The 15,969-nt window shown below is 39.5% G+C and overlaps 3 protein-coding genes across 3 annotated transcripts; all 3 read right to left on the bottom strand.

The window, feature by feature from the left end:
• Nucleotides 1-2,860: 2,860 nt before the first annotated feature.
• Nucleotides 2,861-3,972, bottom strand: AK88_02353 (uncharacterized protein; the record flags this gene model as incomplete). Its single annotated transcript, XM_012479984.1, has 3 exons — nt 2,861-3,123; nt 3,311-3,418; nt 3,546-3,972. 3 exons carry the CDS (start codon nt 3,970-3,972, stop codon nt 2,861-2,863), a joined length of 798 nt encoding a protein of 265 aa, XP_012335407.1.
• Nucleotides 3,973-4,490: 518 nt separating this feature from the next.
• AK88_02352 (uncharacterized protein) lies at nt 4,491-6,806 on the bottom strand (the record flags this gene model as incomplete). Its single annotated transcript, XM_012479983.1, has 2 exons — nt 4,491-5,638; nt 5,759-6,806. 2 exons carry the CDS (start codon nt 6,804-6,806, stop codon nt 4,491-4,493), a joined length of 2,196 nt encoding a protein of 731 aa, XP_012335406.1.
• Nucleotides 6,807-8,376: 1,570 nt separating this feature from the next.
• On the bottom strand, nt 8,377-14,505 carry AK88_02351 (uncharacterized protein; the record flags this gene model as incomplete). Its single annotated transcript, XM_012479982.1, has 1 exon — nt 8,377-14,505. One exon carries the CDS (start codon nt 14,503-14,505, stop codon nt 8,377-8,379), a length of 6,129 nt encoding a protein of 2,042 aa, XP_012335405.1.
• Between the last annotated feature and the right edge of the window lie 1,464 nt (nt 14,506-15,969).

The raw sequence follows: 15,969 nt of genomic DNA, 5'->3' as shown, positions 1-15,969 counted from the left end.
TTTTTTTTTTTTTTTTTTTTTTTTTTTATGTTCCTTTTAATGTGATTTTTCCTAACGCAGGGTTAAGAAGCATGTGCCACTGCCTACGTACATAGCGATGTTTATCTGCACCCCGACATGTGCCTGCATGCCGAACACTTATGGTCATGCACTGAGGGAGCGTAAAAACCTATATGGGTGTTGCGTAAAGGTGTGTGAAGGGATGATCCAATAAATATCAGCATACACACCGTTGCCTATTTTAAAGTGCCTTTCTCAAGTTCAATTTTTAAGGCCCCCCAAAAAAATGGATAAGGATAGGCACAAAGATGGAAGAAAGTTGGTAGAAGGATAGCAGAAGGGCAAAATATTATAGCACTTCTGATTCACAAGTGTACAAAAATTTTTTTTGACAAATTATTATTACTTATAAGGCATGTGTTTAAAAAAAATTAATTCACATGAACCTCCTAAGACATTCGGTATGGCGACAATTACGAAGTAAAGCGATGTTCAAAAAAAAGGAGAAAAAAATTTAATAACTGAATTTGAAAAAGTAAGAACATGAAAGTGTATACACGCGTAACCATATGAATGTCATATGCACGAGGTAGGTAAAGCAAACGTGCAATACATGAATAAATGAATAAGTAAATCGTCACAAAATGCCCCTTTGAGAGGGAGCACACTCGGTAGGTTAAAAAAAACAAAAGCGACGAGAACGGGAAAAAAACGCCTCATGAAAGATCACATCTATGTGCTCATAAACGGCAAAAAGGATCGCACGCGACAAAACACACATATGTTTTGCATAAATGAAGGAGCGCTTCACCATGCAAGCAAAAAGGAGCATACTTATATGACCAAAGAAATACATATGCTACAATGTTATGGCTCTCGTTAACGTAGTATTTTCCCATTATCATCTTCCCTTTTTAAAAACCTTTTTACATTTCCTCTATTTTTGTTTTTTGCAAACATTCGTAGTTTTCCCCTTTTGATGCTATCCTTTTTTATGGTTAATTTTTTTTTTTTTTTCTTCCCTGTGTTTGGTTATAGTGTCATTTATTTTTTGAATAAAAACACATAGGCGTTTAATGCATTTTATTTTTTTTTTCTTTTTTCTCACATTTGGCATACACTTTTTTTTCGTGTGGTTCGGAGGGCATTTTTTTTAAAACATCGCTTATTGTTTATTTTTAAACGTTTTTTTTTTTTTTCTTCTTTTGTTTTTATTTAAAATATTTCTTTTTTTTTTTAATAAAAATACCGTTATTTTAAAAATACTGCTTTGTCCTTGTCCCTCCCCTCCTGTTCATCGTGAAAAAATAATTTAACGAGTGAAAAACGAAAGCTACCTTTTTATCAACAATTTCGAAGAGCTGAGTCAGAAAAAAAAAAAAAAAACTCCTTATCTGAACGCATCCAAAATTCGAATTATTTTTTAAGCGGCTTACACACTAGTTTCTCGACGGTAAAAAGATTCCTTAAATTAGCAAAGCACAGCAGGGTGTAGAAGCTGATATTTTGTTTTATCCATCACACTTTAACCGCAGGCCGGATCATTACACTGTAGCTCCTGTTACACCTTTTTGCGCATCACTGCGGTTCTACGTCACTTTTGTGTAGAGAACAAAATTGACTAACCATTGAGGATGATATTTCTAAATAGTTTTACTTTGCAAATGTGACAAAACATTAAAACGATCAGCATGGAAAAACACGTTCAATTTTTTTTTTTGTTTTTTCGCTCCTTCCCTATGTTTCCAACGAATTATATCTCCAATCTAAGAGGTGCTATTTGAGAGGCTTCCGTGCCTCAGTCTTTTACCTTAAGAGTGCCCTGCACGATGTTGCTTCGGTTTATTCATTTATTCCTTTCATTTTGTTTCCTTCAATGCCTAGTCCATTTACGCACCGCGCCGATACACGTGTTATGTGTTCACCCAAGGAATCCAGTGGACGTAAAAAAAAAAAAAAAAAAATACACATATTGACATTATAATTTTGATATACGCAGACATGCATGGCGATGCATTCCTTTATCCTTTTGTACCCGTTCTTGTTCCCTTCAAGTTGGAAAAAAAAAAAAACAAGGCGCTTTGCTGAGGCCACGGGGTGCTTATTGTGCGTTTGACTCAGTACATATGTAGAGGGTATAATAGATGCCGCGCCTTGTAGCACATATGGCCGCACAGCCCCACTTACACATACGTTCGTACTACGTTTAAAATGCCCAGTTTTATAACACCCTTTTTTGTTAGAATGTTTGGACAACGCGGTTCGGTAAAATTCACTCAACGTGATTGCCACGAGGCGGGTTGTATCTGGAAATGCCAGAGTGGAAAAAAAAGACACAACAAAGGCACAAAAAAGTGTACAAAACAGGGTACAAAAAAAGGCACAAAGAAGGCGCAAAATAGAGCAGCGCTCATGACAGATATAACGAATTATTAAAGACAGGCCAGCGTACAAATGCGATGTGTGCACATATGCACGTATGTATAGCACACGCATGTGTATGGACACACGCGCGCACAAAGGATAAGACGCGAAAAAGCAACTCCAAAAAACATACCTTCAACAACGTACGTATAACAAATTGGTGAGTAAAAAAAAAAATGTGTTAACCTTTGTCGAAAAAACATTTCCCTTTGTTCTACGCATTTTTGCGCTTGTAACTGTATGCTTTTCTGAGCAGCTTTGGAGGGAGACAGAGATAGATGCTTGGCATCACGCGTCTTGTCCTGTTATGCTAGTGCTTCTTCCCAAACGAGTGCGCATAATGTGTGTATGGGCACGCATGTAAATATGCGCATCGGCATATACATGCGTTCGGGGAAGCTTTTTAAAGTGCGCTCGTGCACCTTTCCACTGCCCTCTAAGAATTCATCCTCCTGAGCATTTCCTGTTGTCGACTTTTCAAATCTACACTCTGAAAAAGCATTCTCGTTTTTTCAATGGTCTCCTCAAGATACTTGTGAACCATATCTGAGCTCCATTCGGCTAGCTGCCTTGACGTTTTTATGTCGTCGTCGTCCTGGCTCTCCTTTTTTACTTTTGACAAAGTTTCATCCTCAAGGCGTGATATATTTTCGAATCCCACTTCCAAGTCGGAGTATATTGGGTACGCCTGTATGTAGCCTATATATGGGGGAGAGAGCGGAATTCCACACATGGAGGGACACATGCACGGTGTAGCGGCGTGGTGAACAAGGAATACTTTATCACGTTAGTACGTTAATGCAGACACGAGAGGAAAAAATATATTAACGCACTCGCACTTTGGACAGCTTATCCCCCCATGCACGGCACGTTTTGGCACGGTTACCTTTTTCTCCCTCCAAGTACAACCTCCTATTCTTAGCGCTCTTTTTTTTTTCGAAAATTTTCTCCATCCCTATGTCATTTTCCTTCTCAACTTTCATATGCTTCGTCGCTGCGGGACGGGGGGGACAGTTTGTACACACAGCTATGTTTTATTTTTTCGGGTCGCATGGCTCCGTTGCCCCATTGATCGGTTTGCGAGGATGTATATCCTTGGGGGGTACCACTCTCGCACTAACCGTTTAGCCACTTCCTGTCATTCATTTTGACCACCTTTTCATTTTTTCTCTTATTTCTTGAGATAAATTTCAGGGATATTTTATTGTCCAGTGCTTTGGCGTCATTCGTTTTGATGACCTTATTAGACGCGTTCTTCGATAGAGGCAAAGGCACATTATTGCCTATCTTACTACCGTTGTCATCGCGTAATACATGTGTGCAATTATTTACCTTCCCCAAATTCGGCTTCGTTTCGTAATTGTTCATGCTTATAAGTTCTCTTCTTCGCATGTTGCTGTGCAGGTTTGAAAAGGACACCTTTTTATTTCTTTGAATGCACGTATTAATGGTAATCCTTTTAAAATCATCCATATCGTTACGCAGTTTATTTATTTTAAATCGTAAATTTTTCATTTTGTCATTCCACTTATGACATAACTCGTCCATGGCGATTTTCTCTAAGTGGACCTTTTTCGAAAGTTGGCTAGCCAAATAGAAAAAGGATACATGGGTTGTTCCAGGAAAAAAAAAAAAAAAAAAAAAAAAAAACACACACACAGGTATGTTTACCCAACTGGGACAATAAACAACAAAAAAAAATACGTGTAGAGTTAAACAACAATCTGCTTATTTAGCCTTTTTAGAAAAATATTACTTTTACAATATGTGTGCCTTCACAGGGACAACGTTGAGAGAACGTGTGAAACGTTCTTTAGGAAACTCCACCGCCGTTCGTGATAGATTAATGGAGGGGGGAAAGCTAACTATATATGATGGGCAGGCATACGCATATTTTATTTATTTTTATTTTTTTTCTCAACATGTACGTACAGCGTTTTCACACGTTGGTCATCCCAAACATGCGCACATGTACCAACGAGAGAATGTGTACCCACTTCCCCAGACTCATTCCCTTCCTTGCACATGGCTTCTCCTATTGTTTGACTCCCCACCCCTGGAAGCAACTACTCCCAGGAACAATTTCTACATTTGTACTTTTGAACAAACACATCGCTAAGGCTACTACTATTTGAGGAAGACGTGGAGGAATAATTACTCTCAATGAGGAGTCCTTCCAACACGATGAGGACATACGCATCGGTGGCTGCGTAATGTATTTGACTCTTCATTAGTGGCCTCCTGCTCCAGTTGGATAATTGTAATTGTTTATTTAAATTTTTACCCAGAAATTTCTGGCATAAATGATTCAAACTTTTAAAATGAACCTTCGTCTCAGTGGAGTGACTCGGACATACATTGATCGTTCCCCCGAAATGGTCACCTTGTCCATGTTTCACCCTACCCTTGAAGTTGAGAAAGCTACTTGTTGTCACTTCTTTAAATAACTCAATGTCATTCGTCTCAATTATATTTCGATTGAACAGTTCAGCGGAGACCACACCATTATCTGGACTGTCCTGAGTAGTGACCCCACTTCGCTGGTGCAAAAATAGAGGGTCCTTCAGATCTGTCACATTTAGGTAGGTACACAAAATTGATATGCCTTGAAAGAATGAATTTAATATACGCATGTCACAGGTGAAGTTGAAAAAGAGCTTACAGATGAATGGATTTTCAAGTAGCCACTTAAAAAATGAATGAATTAATATTTTATAATTATAATCCACAGTTAGCAGATCGATTAGGTAAATATGATTCACTGTTGCTAGTGAAATGATTGTAGCCTTTTGGTTTCTGTTCCATTCAACATCGATGCCAACGTAATACTTTTTTTTCCTCACCCTCAAGTGGTTATTAATATCTTCTGCAGTTATTATGTCCTTACAGGACTTGGACGTATACAGGCTATCGTCGTTGTATATGTCATACATCCAGTGTTTTTCCTGACCCGACTTTATCGTTTCTATCATCTTATTCAAACTGTCTACATTAGTTACCATTGATATATTTTTCATTTCCTCGGGTAGCTCATAGTATTCATTGTGTGGGTGGAGTGACTTGTTCCCCCATGTGACGCAATTTCGGTCTTGACCTTCATCGTTAAGGGTTCCGTCGCTGAGGGATCTGCCTTTCGAGTCGTCCTTGTCCATTGCCTTCCTTCGCAGTAGGTACTCCCGCGCTGCCAGGTATCCCCAGTAATCGGAAAAGAACCCTGCATAGGTTAAACGTGAAAGGTGAGAGGTGGATGCTAAGCTGTGCGAATTACACGGCGAATCACGTCGACAAAATGCGCTCTTCCGCACAGCGCAGAGGAATGAAGCGAGAGACCCACCTGATGCTTCATCCACAGATGTCAGCCACCTATAAACATCCCTCTTCAAATCGTCGCATTGTAGAGCATCCAAAAATAAAAAGAGACAATTCTTGGACTTCGTTTGTAGTATATACTTTAGCACAATCCTGCAGTTATAAGAGCTGTCTTCCTTAAAGGGGGAATTAAAACCTATATTCTCATCAGACAGAAACAAGGAAGCTAAAGAAATGGCTTGGCAAAGGTGCGTCCGGTCGTTTAAAAAGTTACTAAATAGATAATCCACATGTTGAGGAGTCAACACTTCCCTCAACAGGTGGCGATCAAAAGACAGGCAATCTAGTATGTACAAGAATTTTTTATACTTAACAATATCGCACATCAAATTTGGGTCTAATATGTCCTTATGTCTTTCATTATTTGTAAAAAAAAAACATAAGCTGTTTAAAACAATTTCCTGGATGATGTTTTTTTTATTTTTCCTCAAAGAAGGACTAACACCTTTTACAACTTCGTTGTTAAAAATGCAAAAAATATACTCCCCATATTTTCCTTTATCTGTAAATATCTTGTGATAACACCTGATCAAGTTGGCGTACACATTTTTTATGTTATCCTTATATTCCTCTGCTGTTTCTACATTCTTAAGATTCACAAATTTTAAAATGAAGAAAATTAAGTTCGCTGCAATGGCCTCGATTTCTTTATCCTTGCATAGTGCGGGAAGCACGTCGTAAATTTCTCCCTTCACGTAGACCTTGTTGGTGGTTGAGTAACAATGGCTGCATCGCTGCCTGCTTGAAAGGAGACCCAAATAAGCTGCCATAAAGGGGTTCCCTACTACCTTTTTTAAGTAATTATTGCTCCCATTCCTTAACCCGTCCAAGCAGTCATACACATGCAGTACGACACATTGGTCTCGGCGAAATGGTGAACTCGTCTCGCGCTTCACTTCGGGGGTGCTTATCCCCCTCGAAAGCAGAGACTGAGGTAGAATTCCTCCACTACATCTGATCACACAAAAAGGAGGTTGCCGCTTCGCCTGCAGTTTGATGCCCCATTGTTGCATATTTCCCGATCACCACTGTTCATACCGAGGCGCTTTGCTTTTTCTCATCTAACAGGATTTTACAAAAAAGTGGTAGAGCCAAGCGAGGGGGCAGAAAAGGAGAGAAATTGTTTTTATTTCATTTGGGGTCATAACTGCGGGGAATAGTTTATTCACATAATGGTGCCCGCGGTTAGGTCACTTTTTTTTATTTTTAAAAATGGCGTGAAAAGAAAGGGCACACATATTTTTAGCCTACGTGGGGCTAATACAAAGTGACGAACATAGAAGAGGACAATAAGAATTACCAATTGAGATGAACCAAAAGGGGCAACTTCCCACAAGTAGAAATTATTCCTCATAGTGTAATCCTCACAGATGTTGTTTTTCCGTAGAACGTGTGTGCACTAGCGTTTGTTTTGTTCCGCTTCACCCGCTTCTTATTCTTTCGTGACATTTATTCTTTTCCATGTTCACTGTTTTTCCCACTTGCGCAAAAAGCGCATTCCATATTTTATCATTTTTTGGGCATTACATAATGGCGCCCATTTTTTTCCACCGTTTGTAATCGCTATGTCGAACAGCTCACTCTCCATTTACGACACATGATACACAAAGCTATCAACAAAAAATGAAGATTAAATGTTTGTATTTAAGATGGCTCCTAATTTTTTTAAAAATTATGAACAAACAAATATATAAAACTCAAAATTTTACATAATGAAACAAAACTGAAGACACCACCCCCCCTGGTGGAGGAAAAGAACGGAGGGAAAAGCTGATCACCACCATGGTGCCATTTCTTCGTTCGCTTCGTCATATTGGGGGTGTGAAAACTGTTAATTAGGAAAAAGAAACTGAAATGCATATGCGCGTGCGGGGGGAGGGACACACACACGCACAGCTGCAAAGTATAATTACAAATACAAACGCGTAGAAAAAAAAAACCAAAAAAAAAAAACAAGCATGTATACAATACATAAAAATACAAAGCGGAGGGGTTATATCACGGAAACGCCGGGGGAAGGCAAAAATGGACAAAATAAACTAAATTAAAAACACTTAAAAAAAAAAAAATAAATTTGTTTAAATGCAACGGAGGGGGGCAATTCTCCCCGGCTAGGAATTTTCTGAAGTGGGCCAACGCAGTAAAGCGGTGTCACCTGCACGCCCGTAAAAATTTGTCTACATGGAAAGAATCCATGTAAATGTATGCAGGTGCAAACCTATGCAAACACAACCCCACGCGCAACGGTGGTGATCTAACACAGAATCGCTGCACGATGGCCACTGCAAAAACGGAAAGCGGCGGTCGGAAAATTATTTACCCGAGTGCTTAAAATTTCGCAACTCCGTGGAGACGCACTCTGGTCTACACCCAGGCGTAACAACTCATTCGTTTTAAGTCTCGCTATCACCTTTGGGGAATTCCAATTTGCGCTCTCTTCTATGCAATTACGTCCTCTTTGTTGAACTGCGATACATCTCACGCACCTTCTTCTGCACAATGAGGAGGACTCGATTAAATGGCCTTTCCGCAGGCAAGTTTCCTGCCCGTCCCCCTCCTCTCTTGGCAACACGATGTTGTGTCTTAGGAGTGCACCGGATAACATGTGTCCACTGAAAGCTGCTTCTCTGAGACAAAATGAACCTCGTGGTTGTAAAGAATGTCCTCCTTTATATTCGTGGTGATGAGCAGTAAGTATGAAGTATGCTCATTCTCCAGCTGCACCAACGGAATCAATACAGAATTAAATTTGATGTAGTAATCGTATGCACAAGTAGAAAGGGGGAGTATGTCATAGCCTGGTCCACCATGGATGTTGCATTTCTGAACAATCTTGTATACATATCTATTATGAGAAATGTAAGAGTTAAATAAATTATTCTTCATAACATTTCCAGCTTCCAAGTCGTTCGCACAGGAGTCTGTGCTACCGACAAGCTTGTAAATATTAACAAATGGAATCCCCTTAATTTTCATGTGTTCAAAGAAGGTAATTCTAAGTGAGAGCAGAGTCACAGATGTGGCGTGAAATAAAATGATGGAATAATTTTTTAAAGAGTATAAATGTACTTGATGGTATTTGAAAAAGGAAAGCGGAGGAACGACATACGAATATGGAATAAAATGAAGGACTGGCTTCTGCTTCGACTTAGGGTAGTGAATACATATTTGATAATCTCCCGTAACGTTAGGTCTATATAAAGACGGAATGAGGCAATAAATCCCACTTTCCAATGTACATTCAATGTAGCAACAACCAGCTTTGTATGCCCCACTGGATATAATTTCTCCCTTTTTTAAACTCCTTGGGGATGATGTCATACCATTGAATATTCTCAAATTAACTGAATGTTCTTGTGAGCACTCGAGGAAAATACAAAATGTAGAATCCTCGGGCACATAAAAACGTATGTGAGGGTTTCTAAAGTAAGACCACAAATTGTTCGAGCAACCTCCTGCACATTTACTTGTCCACTGTCCTTTGAAATAAAGAGAGTCGTAATTCTCTGGTAGCATTGGTGGTAATTCATATAGGGACAAATGCGTATGACTAAATACCTTCAACGTAAAATTAAATTCTTCCTTCTGTGAGTACTGCGAAACGATTAAGACAAAATCGATGATTCTTAAAATTTCCTGTTGACTATCTCCAGTTGAATTTACATTTACGTTCTCATTATTGCTCTGTGTGTGTCCTCCGGCCATATTATTTGGATTACCACCCTGGGGTTCATCAGGAGGGTCCTTTTTCGAGGAACTCTTCTTAACAAGGTAATTATTAATACATTCATCTTCACCTCCAATGACCACTTTGGTAAAGGTACATTCCCCATTGGAGTATATTCCTTGCTTAATTGGAAACAAAGGACAAATAATTCTGTCCTTTCCTGAATGGATATGCAGTGCTAGGTACTTTTGAGAAGCGTCTGCTTTTCTCTCCCTCACATGCTTCGATAGAAGGATCCATATTTCTATTGGCTTCTTCCCTATATAGCGTAAACCATCTTCTGATAAATCCTGTTTCTTCACATTTACGTGCAGGGCAAACTGAGGATTGTAAGCCACCAGGTGGGTGTCATCTTGCAAAATGGAGCTATTCAAGTACGTGCTGTTCTCCCATTTTGTGTGTATTTCAAATTGGTACGGAAAGATAACACTATTCCAGCAAATATATATATGCGAGAAATATTTCACTACATCTTTCCAGGGGATCCAAAAGCAACCATCGTCTTTCCCTTTCGCCTTCTCAATAGAATAGTTCAACTTTTTCTGCACTTCCTTTGTCCACGTCGTTTCATCATGATGAGAGTACTTCCCCTTCCATCGGATGCATCCCCATGGGTTTTTTATATAGAGCAGCTTATCCCCGTTATAGCTTTCGATGTTTAAAATAGAGTAGGCGTGTCTCGTTACAATTCCAGTTGAAAGGGAAACCCCTTCTGGGTAGTCCAACCCGGATGGCGCAGCGTCCTTTAATTCTAAGGTACCCAAACATACCACACATTTCCCTTTTTTTATTCCTTCGTAAATATTATTCCATATGATGTCCCACTTCTCATCATATTCTTCATATTCTTCGTCCATCAAAACGGAACTCTCTCCTTTTGCATTTAAATAGCTGTACTGATCGATTGGCCCACACACATAGGAAGACAGATCCATGCTACTCACTGGTTCGCACAGAAATTGGTTCGTATGTCTCATTTTAACTTCGTAGTCGGCCATCACTTCCTTCGGTGCGTCCTTTACATCGTCTCCGTTTCCTACGCAGCGTGGGATTTTCTTGATACTCGACAAAGTGCCACGCACGGTATTTCCTTCAATAAAAGTTCTCTTCAGTTGTGTCTGCTTGGCCGCCGTGCCACCAACACCACATACCCTTTTAATGGTGCACTTGGGTCCTGTCCCTGTCATGAGCGATGTTTCCTTCCTGCTCCATTTTTGCTTCTTCCTGTTCTCCGTTGTATACAAATGGCGCAGAGTCCAATACACCTTCAGCTTTTCATACTTTGACCAATCAACACGTGTTGGGTGCCAGGTTCTACTTTTACCCAATCGGTGGATGCTTAAATTGGCTCCCACGGGGAAGTCATACCGGGGCTGCATCCTGCCCCTTTTCGTGTATACTTCCTTACCTGCACTGCGTGTCGCTGTATTTTGGCCACCACGAACGAAATTGTAAAGACTCCGTTTACGATTTATCACATTTTTTCTCTCCCTCTTTTTGACACATCTTCGAAGTGCGCGTGCTTCGCTCCCCATCGCGCCTCGTACAGTACATGCACGTTTGGGGTGATTCGCCACCAGGGAGCCATCACAAACATCCGCAGCAGAAGCGCAGACCTCATTTACCGCGGCGTGCGCTGTCAGGCGATCGAACGAAGGAGGAGAGCTACTTATCTTCGACTTCAACGAAATTGTCACGGGGATCCAACCAGTCAAGTAATACAAATCGGAACCAGGGTTAGACCCATACATGGAGTATGAACCACCCATGAGTTTAACAAAAGCTTTTTCAAGCAAAGTCACCCAAAGCTCTTTCTGATTATTCGAATAAGCAACTAGCAAAGAATTGTTACTCTTCACAGGCACATAATCATCAATGATAATTTTTCTTTGAATTCCATTACAGTGTAATCTACAGATATACATTCCACAAGGATTAAAAACTGGCCAATTTTTATTCGCATGTACATAATTAGAGGTACATGGAGAAATGATATTTGACAGGACGGGGACTTTGTGCTTTCTCTCATATTCAATTAAAACAGTTAAAGAGGATAAAAAGGAACAGTCTGCAACAAAGCCTTGTCTTATACAACTATTATACAAATCTGTTGACATAACAATAGGATTGCTATACAACTCTGATAGCCTTTTCCAACAGTCGAATTTTTTTTTTTGTCTTACACTTAATTCTAAGTACCCATCAGGATCTGTCCACTTGTAATCTACCCATCCGTACAATTTAAAACAATTAACATAATGATATATGCATCTTTTTTTGTGACACTTTCTACACACTATATAATTTTTCTTTATCGAACTTTCATTTAAGCCATACTTATGTTCGCAAATTTCTTGACTGTTTTTTTCTTCCTTCAGATATTCTCGCTTTTCTAATTTGTTGCTAATAATACTTGTTTTTCTTTCTTCCTCAACTTTATCATATTTTGTGTTTTTACCGCTACATATTTGGTACCTTAACTTAGGATCCTCCATCTGTATGCCCCTCTCACCATTATTACTTTGTTTTCTGTTTCCAGGGGTCACATCATTGTAAAGCATTTTATGACATTCTACTTGTCTTCTAACTCGTTTCAACACTTTTGCGTTACAATTTGTGTCTCTCTCTGTTGCATATGCAGTGTAATTCTCTTGGTCTTCTCTCCTGATGATATGTCCCCCATCGTGGGCTTCCCTATTATTATTGCTACACCTGGGGTACCCTTCTTCCTTCGCTTCTTTTTCTCCAACATGCCAATTAATTCCGTTCAAATGATTTTCCGCCATGCTAATTCTAACTGTCTTCTTGCATTTGTTTTCATACGTTTTTATTTGCCTCCTGTTCCCTTCCTTATCCGTGTCTACTCTCGATTCGATGCTTCTTCCATTCATTGGTACCGTCACGTTATTTGTCACAACGAACTGCGGATCGGATTCTCCCGTTTTCCCCCTCATCACATGTGTGCAATTTTCTCCCTTCCTCGTCTCCTCCTGTACCTCCTGATAAATACATCTTTTTTCTGTTTCGCCTTTTTTCTTTGCTTCCATTCTGATAAGCGTTTCCTTTTTGCCATGTCCTATGGCTTCCATGTAGTCTTTACTCGTGCTTATCATTTGGGCAGTGAAAGGGATATTATGATTTCTCTGTTCTTTATTCATCTGTGCATTTTCCACTCCGTTGGTGTTATGTCGAATGGGTCCTTCGCCCTGACCTTTCTGTCCGTTGTCCTTTACAACCCTATTTACAGCACACTTTGTCGCGTAATTTTCCGTTTGAACGGTTACACTATTCTTCTTTCTTGGTTGGTCCCTTTTCCTTTCTCTGCCTTTTAACGATGCTCTCTTCCCTGCGTCAGCAGCTTCATTTTTTTTTGACTTTTCCCTATGCGTGCGAATTTTTCTACGTTGAGCGTTTGTCTCATTAATAGCACCTCTATTTGCTCCCCCATTTTTCATACTAACAATTTCTTTCTTATACCTCCGCTTCTTAACAGGTGCGGTAGAGGTCTTTCTAAGGTTCAGCTTGAATAAATTGTCCATGCTCAAATTTCTGTTACTAACATACTTTCTCTCCTTCTCCCTTTCTGCACGTCCATTGTACAGTCGTAGTTTCTTCTTTAAAACATGTCTCGAAGTATTTTTCAATGTGTGTTTATCGTGGGGTGCATTGCATCTCTGCGCGCGCTGGTCTGCAATCGCGCTGGTCTTTTTCTCCTCACCGGCATTGTCGTTTCGATTGATGAGGCTCCTTCTGCCATTGCGCCCTTTTTCTCCGCTCCCCCTGTGGTCATAATTGTGGTTGAAGAACCCACAGAAGTTGACCCCCTGGTCACGCGTGTCCTCTGCGGAATCCCTTTCCATCTTCATTTTTTTATCCGAAAAATGTTTCACATGTTTAATATACGAATTATTCTTTATGTCGGGATCGTTCTCAATCCAGGGCAGTATTATGTAATTTCCTATCAAGGAGCTCTCGAACAAAATCCTGGACGCATGAACGTTCTCGGAGATGTGGCTGGGCATTAGGGAAAACAAATTGAACACGTTTGAATTAAATTTGTAAAATTCATAAATATGCAGAAAGGTGTTTTTTCTCAAAATGAAACTTCTAAAATCGTGATAGTAGAGTAGCTGTTCTTTATTCTTTCTAATGGCCCTCATTAGCAGTTCTTCTTTTTTTTTGCTGCCCAGGCAGTTGTAGCTTTCCTTTGCTTTTTTTCTCTTCCGTTGTGCTAAGATGGACTCATTCAGAGGAACGTATGTATCTTCATTTTGTGCTTCCTCTGTGCATATATTACCCTTGCTCGTTTTGTACAAAAATTTAATTTTTTTGTTTTTAAAAGGAGTTGTGTTCTCTACATTGGACGGCAACTCTGCCTTTTCTTTTCTTCCTCGCTCTGTGGATTCCCTCTTTATGAGTGTGTTATTTATCGTTTTTATGATTCCCGTAAAGGAGTTGTTATCAACATTGTTCTCAATCCCTCCAACCTCGTTGCCCTCGATTTTGTTCCTCTCGACTTTGCTCCCTTCTGCGTGCTTCATTTTGACCTCTTTCAGCGATGTTTGCATTTTTCCCCTTGGCATATTGCCATCTCCCTGGTGCGCATCACATATGCTGCCTTGTTCATTCCTCCTGCCCTGTCCTCTTCCTTCACCGCTCTGTGTGTTTTTTATCCTCTCCCTAGATTGGTATCCCATTGAGGGGAAAACATCATTACTACCACCACACGGGTAGACATAGTGGTAGTCGCTCTTTTCATTTTCAGGATCACTACTGGCGACCCACCTTTTAGCGGACGCATTACTAGACACACTGTTCCGCTTATCATTATAACTACCTCCTTTCTCACTCCTATACGTGTTGCACCTTCCCTTCGACTTGCTATATATCTTCAACACATCGTTGTTGACGTCGCTGTTGAGTGTGTCTTCCTGATTTTCTTCTTGCCTTCTTTCATTTTTCAACTTACTAAATCTACACCCCATATCATTATATAAAATTTTCTCATTTGAACTGTGTAGTCATATGGCGTGATACGCTTTTGCAAGCACTCTGCTGTGTGAGAGGTATCCCCTAGACCGCTTTGGTAGAACTTATCGGGACAAGAGACAGCAGAAATGAAAGTAGAAAAAGGCACACAACACGCGCGATGGGAAGCGGAGAACAAAATTAGCCTCGGCTAAAATCTCTACAGACAGCTGTAGAACGAATTTAATTTCCCACGGACACACTTACGTATATGCATACAATACATGCAAGTAAAAACGTACATACATTTGCACTATTCGTTCAAAATATGTGGGCAAAAATGGCACATGTACTCCAGGGGATACACATTCGATGGCCTTTTTTTTTTTTTTTTTTCACCTGACGTCAAAATTGGCATAAACCATGTAGGAGAAAAAAGGAACTTGCCTGTTTGTGCAGGTTTGTTTTTGCTTAGTTTGTGCGCAACAAAAGGGACATATATAGCATACGCAAACATACTTTAAACGTGCATGTTATATTTACACGTTACATAAGGTGCATATTCCATGTGCGTACATTCCCCACCTGCATACGCGTATGATGATGGCTAAGCACATAGTCTAGCAAAATGCTACATTATAATTAACATCACATAAGAGGAATGGGAAAAAAAAAATTATGGAAAAATGAAGAGGTGACCAAATGACACAAATCGTTTTTCCTTCAAAATTTTAATCAAACAAGTTTTTCCCACTGCACAAATTGCTGTTCATTCTTCAAAAATGGATATAAAAAGAAAAATGCAAAACTTTAAAATGATGGGAAGAAATACTACAAAATTTGAGAATTTGTGAAAAAAAAAAAAACAAAAAAAAAAAATTAACACTAAAGGATATATACGTGTGGGTGGCGCGCAACAGTTGTGAATTATACTGCCAATAAAGGCTAAATTATTTTTACATGAAACAGGTGGCCGAGTGGCAAAAAAATGTGCAAAAAAAAAAAAAAAAAAAAAAAAAAAAAAAAAAAAAAAAAAAAAAAAAAAAAAAAAAAAAAAAAAAAAAAAAAAAAAAAAAAAGGAAAACAGCGTTTACCCAGCGTAAACACAGAAGAAAATGGAATAATTGTGCAAAGCAAAGCTACATCCCGAACCATGCTACAAAAGCGTAATCATCCGTTTGGCCAACACGGAATGAAAATACTCAATGGACAAGGAGAATTCACAAGTACATACATATTATAACGACGCAGCAGCGTGTAAATTTTAAAAAACGTAGAATAATTGCTACGGGGGGGGCGCTGCTTTTGTGAACCTTTGCTTATTTGGATTATCACTGGGGTATCCCTGCGTATCTAAATTTCCACATTCATATCTATGTACCAACACTGTCGTAAAATCGAATGCTTCCACGAGTTTCCCTGCGTTTCCCCTTTTATGTAGATCAAGTGGGGAAGAACAAAAAAAAAAAAAAAAAAAAAAA

Source organism: Plasmodium fragile (assembly GCF_000956335.1).
Source record: "Plasmodium fragile strain nilgiri unplaced genomic scaffold supercont1.23, whole genome shotgun sequence".
Taxonomy (NCBI): Eukaryota; Apicomplexa; class Aconoidasida; order Haemosporida; family Plasmodiidae; genus Plasmodium; species Plasmodium fragile.
This window is presented reverse-complemented; position numbering and strand designations above follow the sequence as displayed.